At 41.1% G+C, this 24718-nt stretch overlaps 2 protein-coding genes across 9 annotated transcripts in view; one reads left to right on the forward strand and one right to left on the reverse strand.

Moving 5' to 3' along the window:
- The window catches only part of urb1 (URB1 ribosome biogenesis homolog), a 105844-nt gene extending 98047 nt beyond the window's left edge, over positions 1 to 7797 (reverse strand). For both annotated transcript variants that reach the window (XM_057838490.1, XM_057838489.1), the window contains exons 1-4: positions 7514 to 7797; positions 7309 to 7448; positions 2131 to 2282; positions 1713 to 1842 (exon numbers count right to left, since the gene is read on the reverse strand). In XM_057838490.1, the coding sequence (XP_057694473.1) occupies positions 1713 to 1842; positions 2131 to 2282; positions 7309 to 7448; positions 7514 to 7643 (552 nt within the window). In that variant the 5' untranslated portion in view covers positions 7644 to 7797. The remainder of the gene's footprint in view (positions 1 to 1712; positions 1843 to 2130; positions 2283 to 7308; positions 7449 to 7513) is intronic.
- Positions 1 to 24718, forward strand: part of tiam1b (TIAM Rac1 associated GEF 1b) — a 176207-nt gene that overhangs the window by 1839 nt on the left and 149650 nt on the right. For 4 of the 7 annotated variants that reach the window (XM_057838501.1, XM_057838496.1, XM_057838491.1 and 1 more), the window contains exon 1: positions 16874 to 16961. The exons of 1 other annotated variant lie outside the window; for it this stretch is intronic. The gene's annotated coding sequence lies outside the window, so the exon portion shown is untranslated. Of the gene's footprint in view, positions 1 to 16873; positions 16962 to 17000; positions 17157 to 24718 lie in introns of those variants that run through there. 2 more of the 7 variants (XM_057838493.1, XM_057838492.1) reach the window with 2 other exon arrangements.

The following is a 24718-nucleotide window of genomic DNA, read 5'->3' on the forward strand; positions in this document are numbered from 1 at the left end:
AGCCCACACTTCCATGGGGTGTTGGTCCTCTTTCCACCCTTCCATTTTCATTTCACTTTAATTTCATTGTCACCATAAATGTACATGAAAAAAAGTCAGTATTTATGAAAATAATAAAGTATAAAATAAAAATATATACAGCAATAAATAATAATGGAAATCTATATGTATGACAATAGAAAGAATACCATAGCTGAATATGTGCTACATCCCTAATCTTCATATAGAAAGAAGATCACCACAATTATAAATTCCTGCCTTGGATACACACAGTTCACGTACGACTTTGATCTGATATGCACATTTTATTATTATATACACAAACACACACTTATATTGCATCAAAATTAACTTTGTCATGCAATATCAAAAGAAACTTTCAAAAGAAACTTTTTCCAGCCTAAAAAAAAAAAAAAGTGAGTTTGCTTACCTCTGCTCGTCGATGGCGTCACCCACGTGTTCAAATACGTCACTATCTTCACTCGAGGACTCTTCCGAAGAAGACGATGATGACGAATTTGGACCATCCTCTTCCTCAAGTTGATCAAATAGCACAATTGCTTGCGCTAAATTTAGTTTTCCGTTCATTCTCAAAGTCACACAAAGTCGCTGCTCGATCCAAACGGCCGTCGGCTCGCCACCTCGCTGCTTCAGAACACTCCTCCCTCTCGTTCGGTGGAACCTCGCATGGCAGTTATATTTATTTAAAAAAACGCATTTTGTGCTTCCACTGTGACTTCGAAAGGGTTCGTTTGATTTGTGGTTTTTTCATGGAGCTTCCGTTTTGAAAAAGGACAAGAAATGATGGAAATATAGACACAAACAAATGATCCATGCAGCGTTTTAATGTTTTTTTGAGAGGACAATAAAATTATAAAACTTAAATGACAATATCTCACGTTTTAATTGGTCGATTGACTTCAAATAATAACGAGAGTAAACCGCAACTTCCGCACTTTAAAACGAGACCAACCAACGGCATGTGGGTGACGTATTTAAAACGTGAGGGCGCTTCAAAGACGACGTGCGCTGAGGACGCGCCGGCGCGTCCTTCGACTCTCAAGGGTTAATATATGTGTTTCCTTATTTTGTATGTTTGAACTTTAATTCTACGGCGTGTTGATAACCAATAAACTTCTGTAAAAGGAACTTGAGTCTCATATGCCATCAAAACGCACGTGTACACGCACGCACAAATGTATGCACGCAACGATAAAACGCAGCCGTGAAAATTAACGCCTTCATTTTTATTTACCGTGCGATAAATGGACTCATTGCATATCACGACAGGCTTAGCAACTTCAATTAAACATGTCGTTATTAGTTAGATGGACTTACAAACTGGGTGACGGCGCTTTAGGTGTTCATTCACGGCCGACGTGCGGCCAAGCTTGGCATTGAAGAGACAGGAAAACAGTGAACCCTCCTTTGTTTCGTTGAAATAAGTCAATGTTTTGGCCACTCTGGTGTACTTTTTTGGCTTTGTACCGCTTTCCCCGCTTGCATACCAAGCGTCTGACATTTAAAAAAAATCTCCCGACCCGCCCCCCCTTTAAAAAATTTATCCTCGGATCTACACAATTCACGTAGGTCACCCTTTACTTCAAAACGGCGAATTTGGCGAAAGGTGAGAGATTTCATGCCTGATATAGTTTGACCGTTGGAAATGAATGGGGTTACAGCGCCCCCAAGTGGCAAAAGCGTGCATTTACCGTCTTATCTTTCCTTCTTGCCAGGCCAGAAATGGATTTATTCATGTAAATGTGACTTAGGACTTCCCTGGCAGCTTCGGGGCCTTGAGATGTCGAAGCGGACAGGAGACTCAGACATTGCCGGACCAACCTATTGAATGAGACACATTGACGGCTATACACGACCAATCCATTTGAAGCGAGAGGGCTGGCACCACCCTCCCGCTTCAAACTGATTGGACATGTACTAGTGATGAACTCATTTCAATTGACGGCAGGAGCGCCAAAAAAAACCTTTCATCCCCCTTACCAACATGGCCGCCATGAGGCGACGTTCCCATTAAAGTCGGAACACTGACATTCAATAAAGTCAATAAACATTGAAATTGGCATCACAAAGACGAGCAGACGCCACACGATTAGACGGAAATCCACCCACCTGTGATTTACCGAATGAAAGCAGCCTTGAATGAGCTTCATGTGGCCGGAAAGGATCTTTTTGACGATGGCGTTGCCCACCATGTTGAAGTGAGATAGGTCGCTGGCCGTCCTCAAGAGAATGGCCTCCAGACTCTCAAAAATCAGCTCCAACTGCACAGTCAAAATTCAAATTCATATAGTGACCCATACGTGACAAAAACCATCAGGAAGTGACCTGGACTTGAACGAATGAATGAATGAAATGTTTATTGTCATCATCATCGGTATCATTGATGATTACAAAATGTGATATGATTTGCCCGAAGAAAGACAAGGGCAGACGGGAGAATCATATGCCAGGGATTCCCCTATATTCAACAGATTGTGGCGCACCGCCACACTAAAATGAAAGCCGCCACGCCTGGCAAATGAGATGTATTTTATTTATTTATTTAAATTAAAAAAATTTTTTTTTAAGGCCGCTTCAAACTAGCGGCAGCCGAGTGGGAGGAGCTCAGCGGACACCTATTCATTGTGTATTGTAGCCTAATGTTCGTAACTATGCAGGCCCCCCCTTAAGAGACGCAAGGGGAACGAGTAGGAAGAATGGGAGAACGAGCGAGATAGCGAGAGATAGCGGTCGCATGTCGTAGCAGCCCGCTGTTATTTTGTTATTGTTTTTCTTTATTATTGTTACCACAATAAAGTGGGTAAGCAAATACAGACTTCTCTCCTTCTTGCCCATATCCGGGGCATTACAATAATTTGGATCGGACTTTTCGGCGAAAGTGAGCGGTGGACGGCCGTCTTGGAGGGAAAGCAAACTTTGACTAACTTGCGCTGAGAGACTGCGGAGAGGCGGGGCCCAAAATAAAGCCTTGCTCTATTTTCAGAGCGTTGGTCACAGTAAACGATTTATCAGTTCAAGCAGAGTAAAATGATACATATTCACGGTACAAGAACGTCGTTTCTGGTTCCATCGATTGGTAAGAAAAGGCTGTTTGTACGAGTGACGTGTGGGCGCTCCCGTCAGGGGGGACATTTCACGTGGAGTGGCTATTTTTCGGCACAACACCGGCGCGCCAACTTCAGACAATTACGGCTGACGAAACTTTGATAAATGCGCCCCCCCACCCAAATTTCGCGAGCTCTGGGACACTCGAAAAATGACTCTCATACCTCTCCTTGCTAAGTTAATGGTACCTCGACGTGCCTTTGTGTGGAAATTTAGTTTACGAACAACGGGGAAAAAACTATTCACCTTCTCACCGAATCAAGTAAAACTCTTTACACGGCTATTAGAATTCCCCCAGTGCTCTAAATGGGTCAGTTGACAGAAGGACTGTTATTGTTGTGGTAATGTAGTACTTATGAGGGTCAAATAAAAGGAAAAAGGAGGACTACGACGGTGGTCTGCAACCCGCGGCTCTCGGGCCGCATGCGGCTCTTTAGCGATGCTTCGGAGCTTTTTTTTTTTTTTTTTTTTTTTTTTTTAAATGGAAAAAGATGGGGGAGGGAAATATATTTTTTTGTTTTAATAGGATTTCTAGGAGGACAAACATGACACAAACATTCTTTCAATTCATTAATATTGTAATGAAGTTAAACTTGTGGTGGCATAGTACAACAGAGTAGTCACGTGGTGCGTCATATTCTATAGGATCCACTGCAGGGAAAATAAACATTTAATCATGAAGGCTAATTACGTATTTCTAGCCAACTTAGTCATTTCTATAGTAGGCTAATATAGCTAGTATCGATAATTATAAGGCTTGTACAAGGCTTTTAATTTTTTGTGGCTCCAGACATACAGTATCAGTTTTTTTTTTGTTTTTTTGGGGTCAAATATGGCTCTTTCATCAGTTTGGGTTGCCAACCCTGAGTCACTACGAGATGTAAGTCGTACTATTGCCACGAGAAAAAAAGTCGCATTAGTACATCGGGTAACGTAGCTGTAATCAGCTACGCATTTTACATACATGTACTGTAGCTGAGAGGTACAACATTAGCCTGGCTAATGAAATATTTCAAATATATCTTTGTTATGGTTCTTCTTGGGGGAAAAAATGAAGAAAAAAAAATTCGCTGTGGCACGACATGGTGAGGCTGTCCGACTCCGATGCAGCCCACCACCACAGCTTCAAAAAATCCTAGGGGAAACACTGTATGCTAATCATTTATTTGTTTTCATTAATTTTATCATGTATAAAATAAACAGGAAGTGATCTAAAATAAACAGGAAGTGATGCAGAATATTCCAAAATGAAAAGGGAGTGACACGTAAGTGCACAAAAACCAAGGTGAAGTGATGCTAAATGCACAGGAAGTGCCGCAGAATAAAAAAAATAAGAAGTGACCTACAATTACTGGTGCACGATAATTATTGGTCCGATAATAGGAATTATGGCGTCATCCCGATAAATCCAATAACATTTATAATAGGACCAATAATATGTACTGTTCCGGCTTTACAGTTTCTAGTATAGGAAATCAGTTGACCATTTGCGGGCCATTGCTCCCACCTGCTGGTCAGAATAATTCACTGCATCTATTTTTTGTTAAAGTAGTTTGGTTCAATCACTTACACATTGCGGTGTCTAGTGGTAGCATTGACAGTCAAGAATGCTTTCTGTTACATTTCCACCTCGGAAATATATGTAAGTATTTTATGTTTACTATAACATATGGATGTGCAATATATGTTTATTTCTGTGGTGAAGGGTCATATGCACAGAACTTCATAAGTTGTGTTATGGAAGCCAGCCAATGCTTTAGTAGCTCAAGCTAGTGTGCTATGCTATACATATAATAGTTGTATATATAAGTTTATTGTGCAGTTTGTTGTATATTGAGTATTGAAAATGTGTATTTTTCTGTTGTACTTTCAGAATATTAAGACGAGTGTCTTCCCATAAAAGTAAGGAAAGACCAAGCCTTGTGGTTTATGGAAGTGCATTCATTCTTAGCTGGCTGTCAGACAATGCAGAAGTGAACCGCACTGTTTTGTTCATGTCATTATGAAAAATCTGATGAGATCAAAGGCAAATCTATGTTGAATCCAACACTAGTTTTTTTTTTTTGTTAAACCTCCAGGTGTTCAAAAACACAAAGGTTATACATTTAAAAAATTATATATTTATTATCGGTTATCGATATCGGTATCGGCTTTGAGGAACAGGAAGTTATCGATATCGGTTTCGAAAAATGGATATCGTGCACCCCTACCTACAATGCCCCAAAATGAAAAGGAAGTGACCCGTAAATACCCAAAAACTATCAGGAAGTGACCCGAAATACACAGGAAGTGAGCTAAAATGAACAGGAAATGACACAGAATTTCCCAAAATAGGAAGTGACCCAAAATGAATGGAAAGTGACCTAGCAAAGGTCTAAAAAAATGAAAGTAACCCGTAGGTGCCAAAAAACCAATAGGAAGTGACCCAAAATCAACAGGAAATGAGCTCAAATGAACAGGAAATGACACAGATGTTCCCAAAATAGGAAGTGACCCAAAATGAATAGTAAGTGACCTGACAATATCCCAAAATGAAAAGGAAGTGACCCGTATCTACCCAAAAAAAAAAAAAAAAAACGACCTAAAATGAACAGGAAATGATGCAGAATTTCCCCAAATACGAAGTGACCCAAAATCAACAGGAAGTGAGCTAAAATGAACAGGAAGTTAAGCAGATTTTCCCAAAATGGGATGTGACTCAACATGAATGGGATGTGACCTAACAATGCTCCAAAATAAAAAAAGGACCTGACCCATATATACCGAAAAACCAACAGGAAGTGACTCGAAATCAACAGGAAGTGAGCTACATTGAAAAGAAATGACGCAAAATTTCCCAAAATAGGAAATGACCCAAAATGAATGGTTAGTGACCCGTAAATGCCCAAAAACCAACAGGAAGTGAGCTAAAATAAACAGGAAGTGACACAGAATTTCCCAAAATAGGATTTGTGACCCAAAATGAATGGTTAGTGACCAAACAATGCCTCAAAATAAAAGGGAGTGACCCGTAAATACCCAAAATCTAACAGGAAGTTAACCGAAATCAACAGGAAGTGACCTAAAATGAACAGGAAATGACGCAGAATTTCTCAAAATAGGAAGTGACACAAAATGAATGGTTAGTGACCAAACAATGCCTCAAAATAAAAGGGAGTGACCCGTAAATACCCAAAATCCAACAGGAAGTGAACCGAAATCAACAGGAAGTGATCTAAAATGAACAGGAAATGACGCAGAATTTCCCACAATATGAAGTGACCCTACATGAATGGTTAGTGACCTAACAATGCACCAAAATAAAACGGAACGGAAGTGACCGGTAGGTGCGTAAAAAACAACAGGAAGTGAACCGAAATAAATAGGATGTAAGCAAAAATGAACAGGAAGTGACGCAAAATTTCCCAAAATAAGAAATGACCCAAAATGAACGGTAAGTGACCTAACAATGCCCCAAATTGAAAAGGAAGTAACCCATAAATACCCCAAAACCAACAGGAAGTGACCCGAAATAAAAAGGAAGCTAGCAAAAATGAACAGGAAGTGACGCAGAACTTCCCAAAATAAGAAGTGACCCAAAATGAATGGTAAGTGACCTAACAATGCCCCAAAATAAAAAGGAAGTGCCCCGTAAGTACCAAAAACAAACAGGCAGCGACCCAAAATCAACAGGAAGTGAGCTAAAATAAACAGGAAGTGATGCAAATGTCCCAGAATAAATAGGAAGGGACTCAAAATGACAAAGTGACATGAGAATGTCGCTAAATGTGCTCACTGCCTGCCATTGTCAAGGATAGCCGTTCAATTCATTAATTCGTTGGCCGTGAATGACAGGGAGGAGCCAATGAACATTACGCTAGTTTTGGGTTCACTTCCTGGACATTTTAAGTCACTTCCTGTTAGTTTAAAGAAGAAAAAAAAAAAATTTTTTTTTTAAATACAACAAAAAATCATAAAAACAGAAAATAAAACCATTCATTCAAAATAAATATACTCAAAAAATACTTTTTGAAAAGAGTAAAGGAAATGTTTTAATAAATTCCCGCCCTTTTTCCGTTAATTTTACTTGTTTTACTTTAGAAACGTCTCCTTTTCCAGTTGAATTTTATATATTTAGTATTTTTATGAATTGTTATTTGTTGCTCAATATACATTCTGATATGCAAGCAGAAAATGACAAACCTCTTGCTCCGTTTGCTTCTCTCCTTGCAGCAATTGAAATATTTCGGCACATTCCATGGAGATTTTCATGTAACCTTCCACCACGTCGTACAGCTCAGAGGACGGAAGCTTCTTGGCACACACTACGAAGGTCCTCAGTGCTGTCGGGGTCCAACAGACACTCAACAATTATCCATTTTTCTCGTGATATAAAATAGTTGTTTACCTTTGATGGCTGAGGTGGGATCCTTCAGCATGCTTTTAAAAAGAGTCCCGTTGAACTCAGTCGTCATTTTTGACTTCTTGGCCGCCGCGTTGAGCTTCAACGCTTCCTCATTTGGACGCTTTTTGCCCATTTTTAAAAGTCGACTAATTAATTTTATACATTAAAGTGTCATTTCACAAGTTATTTTCACCACGTTGTGATGTAAACGGTGATAACGGGTCCGACGGAATCTTCGACCGGTGGGAAACATGAACATACCGCAGAAAGGTTCCACAAAAGTCGTTCTTCTTCTTCTTCTTCTTTTTGTTTATTGGCAGTTTACCCCTCGGTGCCGTGGGGCATTACCGCCACCTACTGGACCGACGGTTTAGCACGAGATCTGGCAGTTACAGACTGAAAGTAATCCCTCCTGACAACCAGTGAAACACACCCAGAGTGTAGATAAAACCCGAGCCAAAAAATTGGATAAATGACATAGTAACAACCGAATTAAATACTAATGAATTACCCTCTTCCTATATCCTGTCCAACAACCCTGTGTCCCTGAGAAACTTTATTAGCCCTTTTTGAATATTGGCCCTTTTCATCTGCAGAACATTTCCCATCCCAAATGACAAAAGTCGTTGACTTTTTAGTTTTATTTTAAACAATGTTTATGACCGCTTCTATTGAACAGTAAAATATATTTTTTTTATGGTACTCACATATGAGCATTTACAACCATTCCTACCACTTTCAATGAATTGGACATCTATTGTGTATGTTTTTGTTTGCTTCTGTGGTAATGTTAGGGTACTTACACGTTGATTTGATGTAATTTCCTGTACATTTTGGATAATTCCAGATGAATTTTGTTGATTTTAGGGCATTTCTAATTTTGGAACATTTTTTTAGTCACTTCCTGTTAGTTTCAAAACATAAGTGTTCCTGAAGCGGTTTGCAATGCTTAGAGTCTTGTTAGCTCAATTGCTGTGTCCAGCGCTGTAACTCTCTGCACTCTGAACTCTCTAATGAGCCGGAACGCGCGCAGCTCTTTATAGTGTCTGTCACGTGACTGTGATGCAGCCGGTAACGCGCTCGGCCAAACAGACACAGAAGTACGCTGGGTGAATTATGTCATACAAAGGGTCACCACACAGGTCCCCCCAGAATTCACTCACACAGGACACCAGGCGCAACCAGAATCAACAGTACGGAACGGAAGGGTTGCTCGGCCGGGGTGTCTGTGGAAGACAACCGATCGGACAGTCAGGCGGCCGTCCAGGATGCCAGATGCGGGACGCCCAAGCAGAACAGTCTGGCCGACGCCCAGGATGCCAGGTAGCAGGCGACCGAAAATGACGTTCAGGCGGCCGTCCAGGACTCCAGATGCAGGACGTCCGAGCAGAACGGTCTGGAGGACGCCCATGACGAGGAGCGCGCCGTGTAGCACCGCCCAGGCGACGCCGGAGAAGCGGACGCCGAGAGAGGCGGCACGCGTTGCTCAGCAGCGGTCGAGGAAGAGGTCGAGACGTGCGACGAGCAGCACCGCCCAGTCGAGGCTGCAGACGAGGGCGACGGGCGCGGCGGTCTGAATCGACCGGTCAAGGCCGGAGACTAGGGCGACTGGCGTGGCGGTCGGAGTCGCCCGGCCGTGGACAAGGGCGACAGGAGAGACGAACCAAGTCGACCGGTCGTAGCAGGAGCGGGGGAAACGCCGAAACCGGACCGATGCCATCGTTGTCCAAAGGCGGAGGACGAGGAGAGACGTCGGGGGTGTGGTTCGCTGACGCTGGCCGATGTGCAACCACGGAGACTTCCAGAGGCGCCGGCACAGCAGCAAGGCAAGCGGCGATGGCCAGCGGCGTAGGCTGAGGACTGACCTCGGAGACTCCCGGAGGCGCTGGAGTTAGGTCAGTGGCGGTGGCGTCCAGCGGCGCCGGTAGAGGGGCGACCTCGAAGACTTCCAAAGGCGCAGGTGCTGGAGCGATGTCAGCAGTGGCCAGAGACGCAGGCACAGGAATGACGCCGTGAGGAAGGCCAAGAGCAGGCGCAGTGTCGACGAGAAGACCAGGGCCGGACGGGACGCCGTCGAGAAGACCAGGGCCGGACGGGACGCCGTCGAGTAGACCAGGGCCGGACGGGACGCCGTCGAGAAGACCCGAGGCGGACGGGGCGGCGTCGAGTAGGCCCGAGGCGGACGGGGCGTCGTCGTGTAGGCCGCAGGCGGGTGCACCGTCATCGAGTTGGCCGCAGGCCGGCGCAATGGCGCCGCAGCCGGGAAAGCCAGGGACGGGCGCAGCGGCGTCGACGGAGAGCGTCGACGGAGCTGAGGCGAGCGAGAGCGGGGCCGGAGGCGAGACAGCAACGTCGGCTTCGTAAAGTGCCAGAGCGGAAGCGCACGGCGGTAGCGTGGGTACAGGGACAGAAGTACGGCTGCGAGGAACTGGGGCGGAAGTGCCGCCATCTTCAGCGGGTACCTCGGGCAGCAGGGCTCTAGAGGCAGGCACCCTGGGCGCCATTGAAGTCGATTTGGACGACGGGTCAAAAAGCCTGAGGAGGTGCGCCTTGAGCCCCGTATACTTGTCCCCCTTCGGCGGATAAACCACGAAGCGCTGTGCTTTAACCGTCGTCGAGAACCCGAGCGCGGCCACCACGTGGTAGAAGCGCATGGTGTCGTCGGAAACACCACGGAGGACGAACTGCTCCTCCGCGAACGCAAACCACGCGGCCGCAGAAGACTCGGAAAACATGGGAAGCTCGAAAAAGCCAATAGCCGCCATTGCTGAAAATGTTCAAAAATGCCTCTGAGACTTCAGCAAGGCTGTCGGTGTCACCAGTGAAGCGGTTTGCAATGCTTAGAGTCTTGTTAGCTCAATTGCTGTGTCCAGCGCTGTAACTCTCTGCACTCTGTGAACTTTCTAATGAGCCGGAACGCGTGCAGCTCTTTATAGTGTCTGTCACGTGACTGTGACGCAGCCGGTAACGCGCTCGGCCAAACAGACACACAAGTACGGTGGGTGAATTATGTCATACAAAGGGTCACCACACTCCAAAACCTGTGGAGCACATACAAGTCAATTCCTGATGAATTTTTGTCACTTTCAATTCATTTGGGGGCATTCATGGTTCACTTTGATCATATCCTGTTGGTTTTAGTGTATATCACTTCCTGTTTGTCAGTCATTTCCTGTTGATTTCAGGTCACTTCCTGTTGGTTTTGGGGCACTTGTGGGTCATTTTCTGTCAATTTTGTGTCAATTTTTGATCATTTTGGGACATTCCTGTTTCAATTTCTATATATTTTTTTATCATTTCCTGTTGATTTGAGGGTATTTCCGGTTCACTTCCTGTTAAACGGTCATTTCCTGTTGATATCAGGTCACTTCCTGTTGGTTTTGGGGCACTTGTACATCACGTTGAGTTGATTTTGGGTCACTTTCTGAACATTTTGAGACATTCCTGAATCACTTACTGTACATTTTGATCATTTCTTGTTGATTTTAGGGTATGTCCGGATCACTTCCTGTATATCAGTCATTTTCTGTGGATTTCAGGTCACTTCCTGTTGGTTTTGGGGCACTTGTAGGTCATTTTCTGTTAATTTTGTGTCAGTTTTTGACCATTTTGAAACATTCCCGTTTCAATTTCTATATTTTTTGATCATTTCCTGTTGATTTTAGGGTATTTCCGGTTCACTTCCTGTTAAACGGTCATTTCCTGTTGATATCAGGTCACTTCCTCTTGGTTTTGGGGCACTTGTACGTAAACGTTGAGTCGATTTTGGGTCACTTTCTGAACATTTTGAGACATTCCTGAATCACTTTCTGTACATTTTGATCATTTCCTGTTGATTTTAGGGTATTTCCAGATCACTTCCTGTTTATCAGTCATTTCCTGTTGATTTCATGTCACTTCCTGTTTGTTTTGGATCACTTGTAGGTCATTTTCTGTCAATTTTGTGTCAGTTTTTGATCATTTTTGGGACATTGCCTTTCAATTTCTATATTTTTTGAACATTTCCTGTTGATTTTAGGGTATTTCCGGTTCACTTCCTGTTAAATGGTCATTTCCTGTTGATATCAGGTCACTTCCTGTTGATTTTGGGCCACGTTGTACACATTTTGGGCCATTCCAAGATCACTTCCTGTTAATTTTAGGTCACACTGTTTTTTGTGAAGCATTTACAGGTCACTTCCTATAAATGTCTTCCTGGTCACTTCCCATTGATTTCTGGGTAACGTCCTGTTGATTTTGGGCCACTTTCTATACATTCTGGGCCATTCCGGGATCACTTCCTGTTGATTTTGGAGCACTTATGGGTCACTTTCTGTTGATTTTGGGCCACATTCTACACATTTTGGGCCATTCCAGGATCACTTCCTGTTGATTTTAGGTCACACTCTGTTTTTTCTTTTTTAGTCATTTACAGGTCAATTCCTGTAAATGTCTTCCTGGTCACTTCCCATTGATTTCTGGGTAAGGTCCTGTTGATTTTGGGCCACTTTGTATACATTTTGGGCCATTCCGGGGTCACTTCCTGTTGAGTTTGGAGCACTTACAGGTCACTTTTTGTTGATTATGGGCCACGTTCACTTTTTGTTGATTATGGGCCACGTTGTACACATTTTGGGCCATTCCATGATCACTTTCTGTTGATTATGGGTCACCTTCTTTTAGTTTTGGGGCATTTATGGGTCACTTCCTGTTCATTAGTCACTTCCTGTAAATTTCTTACTGGTCACTTCCCATTGATTCCTGCGTAACTTCCTGTTGATTTTGGGCCACTTCATACACATTTTGGCCCATTCCGGGGTCACTTTCTGTTGATTTTGGATCACCTTCTGTTAGTTTTAGGGCGTTTATTGGTCACTTCCTGTTCATTAGTCACTTCCTGTAAATTTCTTCCTGGCCACTTCCCATTGATTCCTGGGTAAATTCCTGTTGATTTTGGGCTCCTTAATACACATTTTGGGCCATTCCGGGTTCACTTTCTGTTAGAGCAGGGCGGTAAACCGAAAATTTACCGTCACCGAAATTCTTAACGATGACCGACGTAATTTTGACCATGTCGGTAAATTCGGTAAATTAATAAAACAAGAAAATATAGTCTTTTCATCCCGCTTTGATTCTGTTGTTCGTCTATGTTCATTCCCCTTTAAGAAAGCAGTCAATGGGCTTACGTAGACAGTCACATGATCATCAAGAAGCCAATCAAACAAAGGCCTGGTAAGCTAACGCTAGCAGCTAACGCTACAAGCAAAACGTGATGGAGTGTGGCTTAAGGGAGGTTCACCAAACTTTCACCCGACATTTAGTAGACTCTTGGTGGCATCCAGACGGACTTTCACCCGCTGTCCTCCCTTGTTCTCACGATTTCCAGAGATGGTGCTTTCGTGGCTTTCTACTGGTAGCCAGGCTAACGCTAGCTAGCGGCTAACGCTACAAATGAACGTGATGGAGTCGGATAGCGGCTCTAACCTTATCGAAACGCCTGAACTTAATGAGTGGATTGGGCACGGACAGCATCTAGCAACTACTATGTGGCGTTATTTTGTATCTGTCTGTGTGTGATTCCTCTGATAGCTTTTGTGATGGTAAAGCATTCAACATAAAGTACAATCCAACGGCGAAACTTATAATGACCGAGAAATGGCCCCAGCTATTTTTCTGTATGTGCTTATTTCTGTGTCATTATTGCTATCATAAAATCTTAAGCGTTTCATTTGAAAAAGATCAATATAGCTTTAATGTGTGTGTGTCTCTCTGTTTGTTTGGGGGTTCATTTGTGCGTGCATTTATTAAAAAATGCACTGGGGTGGGGGGTGACCCTGAAACCATAAAGTAGACACTTGTATTTAATAATTATGTCACAGCAGCCATTAACAATAAGTTGTCTTTTTGAAGTGTACTGTTCAAGCTGCAAGTCATTTGTGTTACAATGACATGTTTGCACAGGCATATTGATTTTGATAATGTACGTTGTTCAAGTCATACACGCTGTTATAAATGTTCATACTTGAATTCTTATTGCTTACGATACATTTTTATAAACTTAATGTTTAGACTGCATGTACAATTGTTAAATACGGTATATGAAATTGAATGCTGGTAAATAAATCAACAAGAAACAGTTAATCTGTATTTCATGCATTGATTCAGATTTTCAAATTATATAACGGTACGCTTGGGCGAATTTATCGTCATTTATCGTTATCGAGATAAATCTGCTCAATTTATCGTGATACATGTTTAAGGCCATATCGCCCAGCCCTACTTTCTGTTCATTTTGGATCACCTTCTGTTAGTTTTAGGGCATTTATGGGTCACTTCCTGTTCATTAGTCACTTCCTGTAAATTTCTTACTGGTCTCTTCCCATTGATTCCTGGGTAACTTCCTGTTGATTTTGGGCAACTTAATACACATTTTGGGCAATTCCGGGTTCACTTTCTGTTGATTTTGGGTCACCTTCTGTTAGTTTTAGGGCATTTATGGGTCACTTCCTGTTCATCAGTCACTTCCTGTAAATTTCTTACTGGTCACTTCCCATTGATTCCTGGGTAACTTTCTGTTGATTTTGGGCCACTTAATACTCATTTTAGGCCATTCCGGGGTCACTTTCTGTTGTTTATGGGTCAGTTACAGGTCACCTGTTGATTCTGTTGTTCATTCGCCTCTCTCACTCAAAACATATCGGACGTCTATCGCCGTCAATGGCAGCAAAAGGTGGCGAAAAAATTCACAGGGTGCCTATTACGGGATGCCGCGCTTGTTATGGAGATAGAATAGTGCCAAAAGAAGTGAGGTTGTAAAATGAAAATTCTTCCTGTAAAATGACCATTTTTAACTAAAAAACACTTGTATTACCGACTTTTTCCTTTTGTAATAAACATGAAAAAAACACAATGTAAAAAATACATTATACAAGTGTTTTTTTTCCAATTACAAGTGATTTTTTTTGTTCTACGGGTGTTTTTTCTTAGCTACAGGTTAAAAAGTTTTGTCTCACCCTTGTCGCGTTTTATGAGACAAAAAAAATACTCGTAACCTAGTTTTAAAATAAAAACATACCTGTAAAATGACTCATCTTAACTAAAAAACACTTGTATTTTAACTAAAAAAGCACTTGTATTTCCAAATTTTTTCGTTGTGAAATAAACATGAAAAAACAATATTATAAAATTTCTTCAAGTGTTTTTTTTCCTCATTTACAAGTGATTTTTTTTGTTCTACGGGTGTTTTTTCTTAGCTACAGGTTAAAAAGTTTTGTCTCACCCTTGTCGCGTTTTATGAGACAAAAAAAATACTTGTAACCTAGTTTTAAAATAAAAACATACCTGTAAAATGACTCATCTTAACTAAAAAACACTTGTATTTTAACTAAAAAAACACTTGTATTTCCAAATTTTTCGTTGTGAAATAAACATGAAAAAACAATATTAAAAAATTTCTTCAAGTGTTTTTTTCCCCCATTTACAAGTGATTTTTTTATTTTTCTACAGGTGTTTTTTTCTTTGCTACAGGTGAAAAAGTTTCGTCTCACCCCTTGTGGCGTTTTCTGAGACAAAAGTCACTTGTAACCAAAGATGAAAAAATCTACTTGTACATCGAAATAATATGTTGTAAAACACAAAAATATCATTCCAAGTCGTGGTCAAAAGAAGACGTTAGTTAAGAAAGAACACAATCTAGTGAATAGTTCTTCGGGTGTTTTATCTTTAATAATCTACAAGTGTTTTCTGAGCATGTACAACTAAATTTCGGCCCAAGCATGTGATGTGAGGCAAAATTCAGACCAATCGGAACGGCGATTGTTCAGGAGGAGGGCGGGACACACCATTGCCGACCTGCTCCTTCTTGCTTTATTCATCACGGCAGAGTACGACAGAAATGGCAGAGCACGCTCAGGTAAGAAGTTCCGTGGAATTAATGTTTTCTCATGAATGTCATTCAGTTAAAGATTTATCAAGCGTATAATTGGCTCGTCGTCGATTTTCGTGCCTTTCTTAGGAAGGCGAAATTCACTTGATGTTGACACGAATTATGATTATATACGCTTGATAAATCTTTAACTGAATGACATTCATGAGAAAACATTAATTCCACGGAACTTCTTACCTGAGCGTGCTCTGCCATTTCTGTCGTACTCTGCCGTGATGAATAAAGCAAGAAGGAGCAGGTCGGCAATGGTGTGTCCCGCCCTCCTCCTGAACAATCGCCGTTCCGATTGGTCTGAATTTTGCCTCACATCACATGCTTGGGCCGAAATTTAGTTGTACATGCTCAGAAAACACTTGTAGATTATTAAAGATAAAACACCCGAAGAACTATTCACTAGATTGTGTTCTTTCTTAACTAACGTCTTCTTTTGACCACGACTTGGAATGATATTTTTGTGTTTTACAACATATTATTTCGATGTACAAGTAGATTTTTTCATCTTTGGTTACAAGTGACTTTTGTCTCAGAAAACGCCACAAGGTATGAGACGAAACTTTTTCACCTGTAGCAAAGAAAAAAACACCTGTAGAAAAATAAAAAAATCACTTGTAAATGGGGGAAAAAAACACTTGAAGAAATTTTTTAATATTGTTTTTTCATGTTTATTTCACAACGAAAAATTTGGAAATACAAGTGTTTTTTTAGTTAAAATACAAGTGTTTTTTAGTTAAGATGAGTCATTTTACAGGTATGTTTTTATTTTAAAACTAGGTTACAAGTATTTTTTTTGTCTCATAAAACGCGACAAGGGTGAGACAAAACTTTTTAACCTGTAGCTAAGAAAAAACACCCGTAGAACAAAAAAAATCACTTGTAAATGAGGAAAAAAAACACTTGAAGAAATTTTATAATATTGTTTTTTCATGTTTATTTCACAACGAAAAAATTTGGAAATACAAGTGTTTTTTTAGTTAAAATACAAGTGTTTTTTAGTTAAGATGAGTCATTTTACAGGTATGTTTTTATTTTAAAACTAGGTTACGAGTATTTTTTTTGTCTCATAAAACGCGACAAGGGTGAGACAAAACTTTTTAACCTGTAGCTAAGAAAAAACACCCGTAGAACAAAAAAAATCACTTGTAATTGGAAAAAAAACACTTGTATAATGTATTTTTTACATTGTGTTTTTTTCATGTTTATTACAAAAGGAAAAAGTCGGTAATACAAGTGTTTTTTAGTTAAAAATGGTCATTTTACAGGAAGAATTTTCATTTTACAACCTCACTTCTTTTGGCACTATTCTATCTCCATACTTGTCCTCTCCTCCTCACTCAGCCCACCATCACACAGCATTGTGTGTCCCCCATCAATGTCAACGTCGGCTCTCTTCTGATTGGCCGCCTCGCCGACTGACGTCCCACCTCCTTGTGCCCCCCCCCCCCCCCCCCCTCGCCGAACAGAATCAACACGCGTGTACTACTGGACGACCGCTTTTCGGGGTTCCGAATTGACGCCTATGGACGTCAGGTACGTGCACGTACGTCGCGGCGTTGCACTCCGGAAGTGCGACAAGGAGAAATAACAGATAACCTGCGTGCGCGAGCTAAGTTGAAGGTGGAGAAGGAGGTGAAATGCGTCGCTTGGTCTCCCCCCCCCCCCCCCCAAACTAAATTTTGGGTGCATTATTTGCAGCGTGGAGATGCCGTGACGTCAACGCAAGAGGTAAAAGCGCTTGCTTGCGTTGCTTTGCTTTGATTTGCTTGGCTGGCGTGAAATTGTTGCGGTTTTTTTGCAGAGTCATTGAAGGGCTCACCGTTGCTTTGATGGTGATGACGATTTAATCGCGAGTGCACCTGAGGGGAGCTCTGTTTTGCTAACAAGTGGCCGAATCAGTTAGCTTGTAGCAAAAACATGAGAGTCATGTATCGTGTACGTGACATAATGTGACCCAAACCGCATCCCAAAATAAAAATGCCAGCGTTTTTAGTTTGATTATAATTCTATTGAACTCGAGCTTTAACCCAATGGTGCCTGAATAGACATGAAACAAATACGAGTCCTTCTAAAAAATTAGCATATTGTGATAAAGTTCATTATTTTCTGTAATGTACTGATAAACATTTGACTTTTATATAGTTTAGATGCATTACACACAACTGAAGTAGTTCAAGCCTTTTATTGTTTTAATATTAATAATTTTGACCAAAAAAATCAAAAAAGAAAAATCCCCATCTCAAAAAATTAGCATGTCATGAAAAGGTACTCTAAAGAACCTACTAACCCAGTGCTTCTCAATTATTTTCTGTTACGCCCCCCCAAGGAAGACGTAAATGTTTCGCCCCCCCCCCCCCAAACTCTGCCGCCACTGTAAATAGTATCATTTGTCTATAATATTACTATTATAAGTACGCCTCTGCCTCACATTGCCCTTTTTTTTCTATTACAGAAAATAATAGAGATCAACTTATAAAGTATAACTTTATCAACATTGTTTAATTTGTAACAGAAAAGACTTAACGTGCATCAATTTGCCTGAATTAAAAAAAAAAAAAAAGTCACATCCAAACTGTAAAAATACACTCAAGGTACATTTTTAACATTTGAAACTGAAAAATAAAATCAGTAAATAATAACAAATTCAAATTGATTAGAAACATTAACTCATGAGGACAATATGCCAAAAAATTTGACCGAAAAACCAAAACTGAATAGAAGGGGGAAAAAAAAAATTGTCTTTGGACAAAAGGACAGTTTTTATTTTCGCTGCTCACAGTATCACCTCCAGTTTGCAATAGTGTGGGGTTATTTTCCACTGAGCATGCTAACAGTGCTCACTGGTTTACTTATATAACACTGACAAAGCGGGACGATTATTGGCAATATTCGGCACGTTTTCGCTGAAAAACAAGCGGCTTATCAATGAGATTGGGGTCTAATTTAAGTGGCGTCTTAATTGATTTGGCTTCCGGCCGTCCGCTATAATCATTTTTAGACACAATAAACAGTGGTCTTTCCTCACCTACCGCTGTATTAAATGTCAAAGCCAAAAGGCAAACGGCCTGAAAAAAAGCGCATTCTCGGCGGCTGAGGGAGAACCGTAGGTGAGGCGTCGTGACGATCCCAAGCCGAAAATGGCACTTCATGGGCGGACACGTGAGAACCGGAGAAGACAGTGGGTCACTGCGTGAGTCCGGCCAGAAAACAGCTTTCGAAAACGGCGCACAGCTCCTCATATCTCTCGTCTGTGTGCTCTTGCTTACTTCAAAAATACTGCGCGCACTTTGAAAATAAGAGCGCCACTGCCACCCACTGAGTGGATGCGCAAGTACACTTTATTCTAGTACGGCAAAAAAAGAAAGAAAAAAGCATGTTCCCCGAGGTCACATGCGCCACCCCTGGCATCGCTCTACGCCCCCCTGGGTGGGCGCGCCCCACTATTTGAGAAGTACTGTACTAACTAGAGGTGTGCAAAATTTCCGATTCTTAGATTATTCGCGATTCGGCCGTGGAAGATTCGAGAACGATTCACAAACATCCAAATTCCGATTATTGAAATATGCCAAGTAAAGCAGAAGTACGACACACTCAGCGCGCCGCGCGGTCTTCGGTACGCAATTAGGGATGGAGTGAGAGTAGCTAAACATCATGCTTCTCATTACCCGGCCCCTCGGGTAACGCCAATGCTCAACTCACGGCTCTAGCTCAACTCATGCCACGAGATTAAAAAAAAAAACAACAACAACATACCTGACTGCTGCCGAAAAGCTGCTACAAGCCACATTATGTTACGGTAGATATCATTTATATAGGACTAGATGCATTATAGCTTCGGTATCGTTACCAGCACATCTACAAAAAACTAGATGTGGGCGTTAGTAACGGCCGCCATCTTAAAGCAGTACACTTCCCTGCAAGGCTGTTGTTGCGAACCTTCCAAGCGAACCTAATTAACTTTTTATCTAAAATACTCCTAAATCGGTAAAATATTGACTTGAATCTATCTTTAAAATAGTTTTAAAACTTTTACATGTTGAAAGTAGACAAAAGAGAAATTATGGAATAACAGGAGCAATTTTAACAACTTTAACGGTTGATTCACAACATTAAATTAATTGAAAGTAGTTTAAAGTTGCTGATACAGAATGGGGACTGGAGTTTTTTATTTACTGTTATTTTTGTATATTTGTTTACTGCTATATGTTAACTTGATACTGAAATAGTAGTTTGGTTTAGCCTGAGAGGATTTTTGAACAATTTTGGAACTAATGTACAAAACAAATAATAAAAAAAAAAAAAAAAAAAAAAAAAAAAAAAAAAAAAGGAGTGGGGTGCATCAATAATCGTTTTATAATCGAATCGGAGCCTCTGAATCGTAATCGTAATCGAATCGTTAGGTGCCCAAAGATTCCCAGCTCTAGTACTAACCTAATAATCTGAATCAAGGAATTAACTCAAAACCCCTGCGAGAAATTCCTGAGGCTTTTTAAAACTCCCAGCCTGGTTTATTACTCAAAACCGCAATCACAGGCAAGGCTGCCGACCTGACTGCTGTCCAGAAGGCCATCATTGACACCCCCGAGCAAGAGGCTAAGACAAAGAAAGAAATTTCTGAGTGAATAGGATGTTCCCAGAGTCTGTATCAAGGCACCTCAGTGGGAAGGAAAAAGTGTGGCAGGAAACGCTGCACAACCAGAAGAGGTGATCGCACCCCGAGAAGGGCCAATTCCAGACCTTGGGGTACCTTCAGAAACCTGGAAATGGGCTACAGGTGCCGCGTTCCCCAGGTCAAGCCACTTTTGAACCTGAAACGGCAGCAGAAGCGCCTGGGCTACAGAGAAGCAGCACTGGACTGTTGCTCAGTGGTCCAAAGTACTTTTTTCAGATGAAAGCAAATTTTGCACATCAATCGGAAATCAAGGTGCTAGAGTTTGTAGAAAGACTGGAGAGAAGGAAATGCCAAAAAATATCGAAAATAGTGATATATCGTGATAGTTTGTATCCCAAAAAGGTTATCGATATGCTCATTCACTAACAGACTAGCATTGTACTTCGACATATTTACGTCAAATAAATGCTAACTGCATGATTGTTTTTTTTGCTTTTAACCAAGAATCAGGACTATTTCACGTCCATATCAATAAAGAACTCTGTAAAGTGACCCAGGATTGCCCCCAACTCATTTGATAGGGACCAATATCAAAAGAGAGTGACTCTGGAATCGACCCGCAATCACTCTAAAATGAACAAGGAAATGATTCAAGATGAACAGTAATGCTACATTCACGAACAGACTAGCATTGTACTTTGACATATTTACGTAAAATAAATGCTAACTGCACGTTTTGTTTTTTGTTTTTTTTGCTTTTAACCAAGAATCAAGACTATTTTATGTCCATATCTATAAAGAATTTGGGGATTTAAGCATTTACTCACAGGTATTTTCACCGGAAAATCTGCTTACATCCATCAGGCAGCTGCTAGCTACATTCACTAACAGACTAGCATTGTACTTCGACACATTTATGTATAATAAATACTAACTGCACGTTTTTTTTTTTTTTTTTGCTTTTCCATATCTACAAAGAGTTCAGAGATTTAATCATTTATTGACTAGAATTTTCACCGGAAAAGCTCTGTTTACATCAGGCCGCTAGCTACATTTACCAACATACTAGCATTGTACTTTGACATATTTACGTAAAAGAAATGCTTACTGCAGGTTTTTTTGCCTTTAACCAAGAATCGAGACTGTTTTACGTCCATATCTATGTGGAATTCAGGGATTTAAGCATTTATTCACAGGAATTTTCACCGGAAAATCTGTTTACATCAGGCAGCTGCTAGCTACATTCACTAACAGACTAGCATTGTACTTCGACATATTTACGTATAATAAATGCTAACTGCACATTTTCTTTTTGCTTTTAACAAAGAATCGAGACTGTTTTACATCATTATGTATAAAGAATTTGAGGATGTAAGCATTTATTCACAATATTTTTCACCGGAAATGCTCAGTTTATATCAGGCGTTCGCTAGACGCATTTACTAACAGACTAGCATTGTACTTCGACATATTCACGTAAAATAAATGCTTACTGCACAGTTTTTTTTTGCTTTTAACCAAAAATCGAGACTGTTTTACGTCCATATCTTTCAAGAATTCAAGCATTTAAGTATTTATTCACAAGAATTTTCACCGGAAAAGCTCTTTGTCTGTGATTCTACTTGGTCAGCTTTGACTGCCTCGCCAACAGTGCAGGGCCCCTATTTATCGGCCCCGTGTCCCGTCAATACATTATGAAGTGTATTCCCAGGTCACTCCCTATTCATTTTATGACAATTTTGTTGCACTTGTTGTAATGACAGCATAAATGAATCTTTTTTTTCTTTAATCTGGAAATACGATCACTTCATTCTCGTAGTCCTATTATTTTTCTGTCTTTGTTTGGCCCGTCGTACAAGTGTATCACGCAGAATGAATGGAAATAATCCACTGAGTAGGCATTTTGTACTTATGTATGGCGAGCATTATGTACCACCCCACCACGCACTCAGGAATCTTATATGCCGCTTTACTCCGCCGACCTCTCGGGCCCACGCGGTCAAAACTCCATTGGTTTTGCAAAACGAAGCTCCTCACATAGAAAATGTACTTTCCCGTTCAGTTTTTTTACATGCGGCCCGCACGATTTGACCGATTAAAAACTGTTCCAAAAATGTATGCACTCAGGCTCTCTTTTGATTTTGCCCGTTAACATTCACTGTGATACAGTGGGGCAAGTAAGTATTTAGTCAACCACCAATTGTGCAAGTTCTCCGACTTGAAAAGATTAGAGAGGCCTGTAATTGATAACATGGGTAAGCCTCAGCCACGAGAGACAGAATGTGGAAAAAAAAAATCACATTGTTTGATTTTTAAAGAGTTTATTTCCAAATTAGAGTGGAAAATAAGTATTTGGTCACCTGCAAACAAGCAAGATTTCTGACTGTCAAAGAGGTCTAACTTCTTCTAACGAGACTGCACTCGTTACCTGTATTAATGGCACCTGTTTTAACTCATTATCGGTATAAAAGACACCTGTCCACAACCTCAGTCAGTCACACTCCAAACTCCATTATGGCCAAGACCAAAGAGCTGTCGAAGGACACCAGAGACAAAATTGTAGACCTGCACCAGGCTGGGAAGATTGAATCTGCAATAGGTAAAACGCTTGGTGTAAAGAAATCAACTGTGGGAGCAATTATTAGAAAAATGAAAGACATACAAGACCACTGATAATCTCCCTCCATCTGGGGCTCTATGCAAGATCTCACCCCGTGGCGTCAAAATGATAACAAGAACGGTGAGCAAAAATCCCAGAACCACACGGGGGGACCTAGTGAATGACTTACAGAGAGCTGGGACCACAGTAACAAAGGCTGCTATCAGTAACACAATGCGCCGCCAGGGACTCAAATCCTGCACTGCCAGACGTGTCCCCCTGCTTAAGCCAGTACACGTCCAGGTTCGCTAGAGAGCATTTGGATGATCCAGAAGAGGACTGGGAGAATGTGTTATGGTCAGATAAAACCAAAATGGAACTTTTTGGTAGAAACACAGGTTCTCGTGTTTGGAGGAGAAAGAATACTGAATTACATCCGAAGAACACCATAACCACAGTGAAGCACGAGGGTGGAAACATTTTGCTTTGGAGCTGTTTTTCTGCAAAGGGACCAGGACGACTGATCTGTGTAAAGGAAAGAATGAAATGATCCAAAATGAACAGGGAATTACCCATAATCACTCCAAAATGAACATGAAAGTGACTCAAAATGAACAGGAATGTCCCAAAATGAACAGGAAGTGACCAATGAACAAGGAGTGACCTGGAAATGCCCTAAAAATCCACAGGAAATGATCCAAAATGTACAGGAAACGAACCATAAGTACCCCAGAATGAACACAGAAGTAACTCAAAATGAACAGCGAATGTTTGTGTTTTGTTCAAACTGTAAGTCGTTTGTGTAACAATCAAATGTTTCCACAGTTGTCGTATTGATTTTTATAATGTTGTAAATTGTTCAAGTCACACAAGCTGTTTTAATTAGAGATGTCCATATCGGATCGGACGCCGATATGGGCAAAAAAATGCGCATCGGTATCGGATCGGAACACGGGAAAAATTCCGATCCAGACTTCCGATCCAGTTTTGTTTGAAAGTCCGGTCCGGGATTTCCAGCGCACCGATTTACATAATCCATTCCAGTTTTTGCTTCGGTTTCCCTAAAATCCGGTCCGCATTTTACGGCACACCTTCAACACACTACATTTACATTACCGTCTCCCAATTTACCGAGAGACTTTATCGGTAAAAATGCCAGCTGTGTGGGATCATTTCACCTTAAAGGACGACAAAGACGAAGAGGCAGAGAGCAACATATGCCACAATAAAGTCAAGCGTAGTGGTAAAGCTGTAAGAAGTTTTATTGCAACCAACCTAATCAAACATTTAGCGAAATACCACCACAAACAATATGAGGAGTATGTTAAGAAAACCGAGAGACAAAAAGAAACGTCCTACGCAACTAACACTGGCAGAAACTTTTGCTATGCGTGACAAACTGGCACTCGACAGTCCAAAGCCCAGGGAATAACAATAGTCATTGCCGAAGAATTCATTCTAGATGACGAGCCATTATCTCACGTGAGTAAAGACGCACCATTTAACACGCGATTCGGCCGCTGAAAATTCGAGAACGATTCACAAACATCCAAATTTCGATTATCGAAATACATCAAGTAAAGCGGAACTAATACACAGCGCGGTCTTCGGGACGCAATGCGCAAAGTAAACATAACTTGTCTTAGACCCGGGTAATGCCAATGCTCAACTCACGGCTTTAGCTCAACTCATGCCGCTGGATAAAAAACACAAGAATACCTGACTTCTGCTGACAGCCGCAACAAACTACCTCAACGTCGTTTTACTGGAGATAATAGATATCATATGTAAATAGAACCAGATGCTACACGACAGACTCGACTGCGTTAGCAACATTGAAGTATGGAAAACTAAACGGCCGCCATCTTAAAGCAGGAGACTTCCCTAGTAGGCTGTTGTGAACTTTCCAAGCGAACCTAATTAACTTTTTATCTAAAATACTCCTAAATTGGCAAAATCTTGACTTGAATCTATCTTCAAAACAGTTTTAAAACTTTCACATGTCGAAAGTAGACAGAAGGGAAATTATTGAATAACGGGAGCCATTTTATCAACTTTAATAGTTGATTCGCAAAATTA

The sequence above is a fragment of the Corythoichthys intestinalis genome, chromosome 6, assembly GCF_030265065.1.
Source record: "Corythoichthys intestinalis isolate RoL2023-P3 chromosome 6, ASM3026506v1, whole genome shotgun sequence".
NCBI lineage: Eukaryota > Metazoa > Chordata > Actinopteri > Syngnathiformes > Syngnathidae > Corythoichthys > Corythoichthys intestinalis.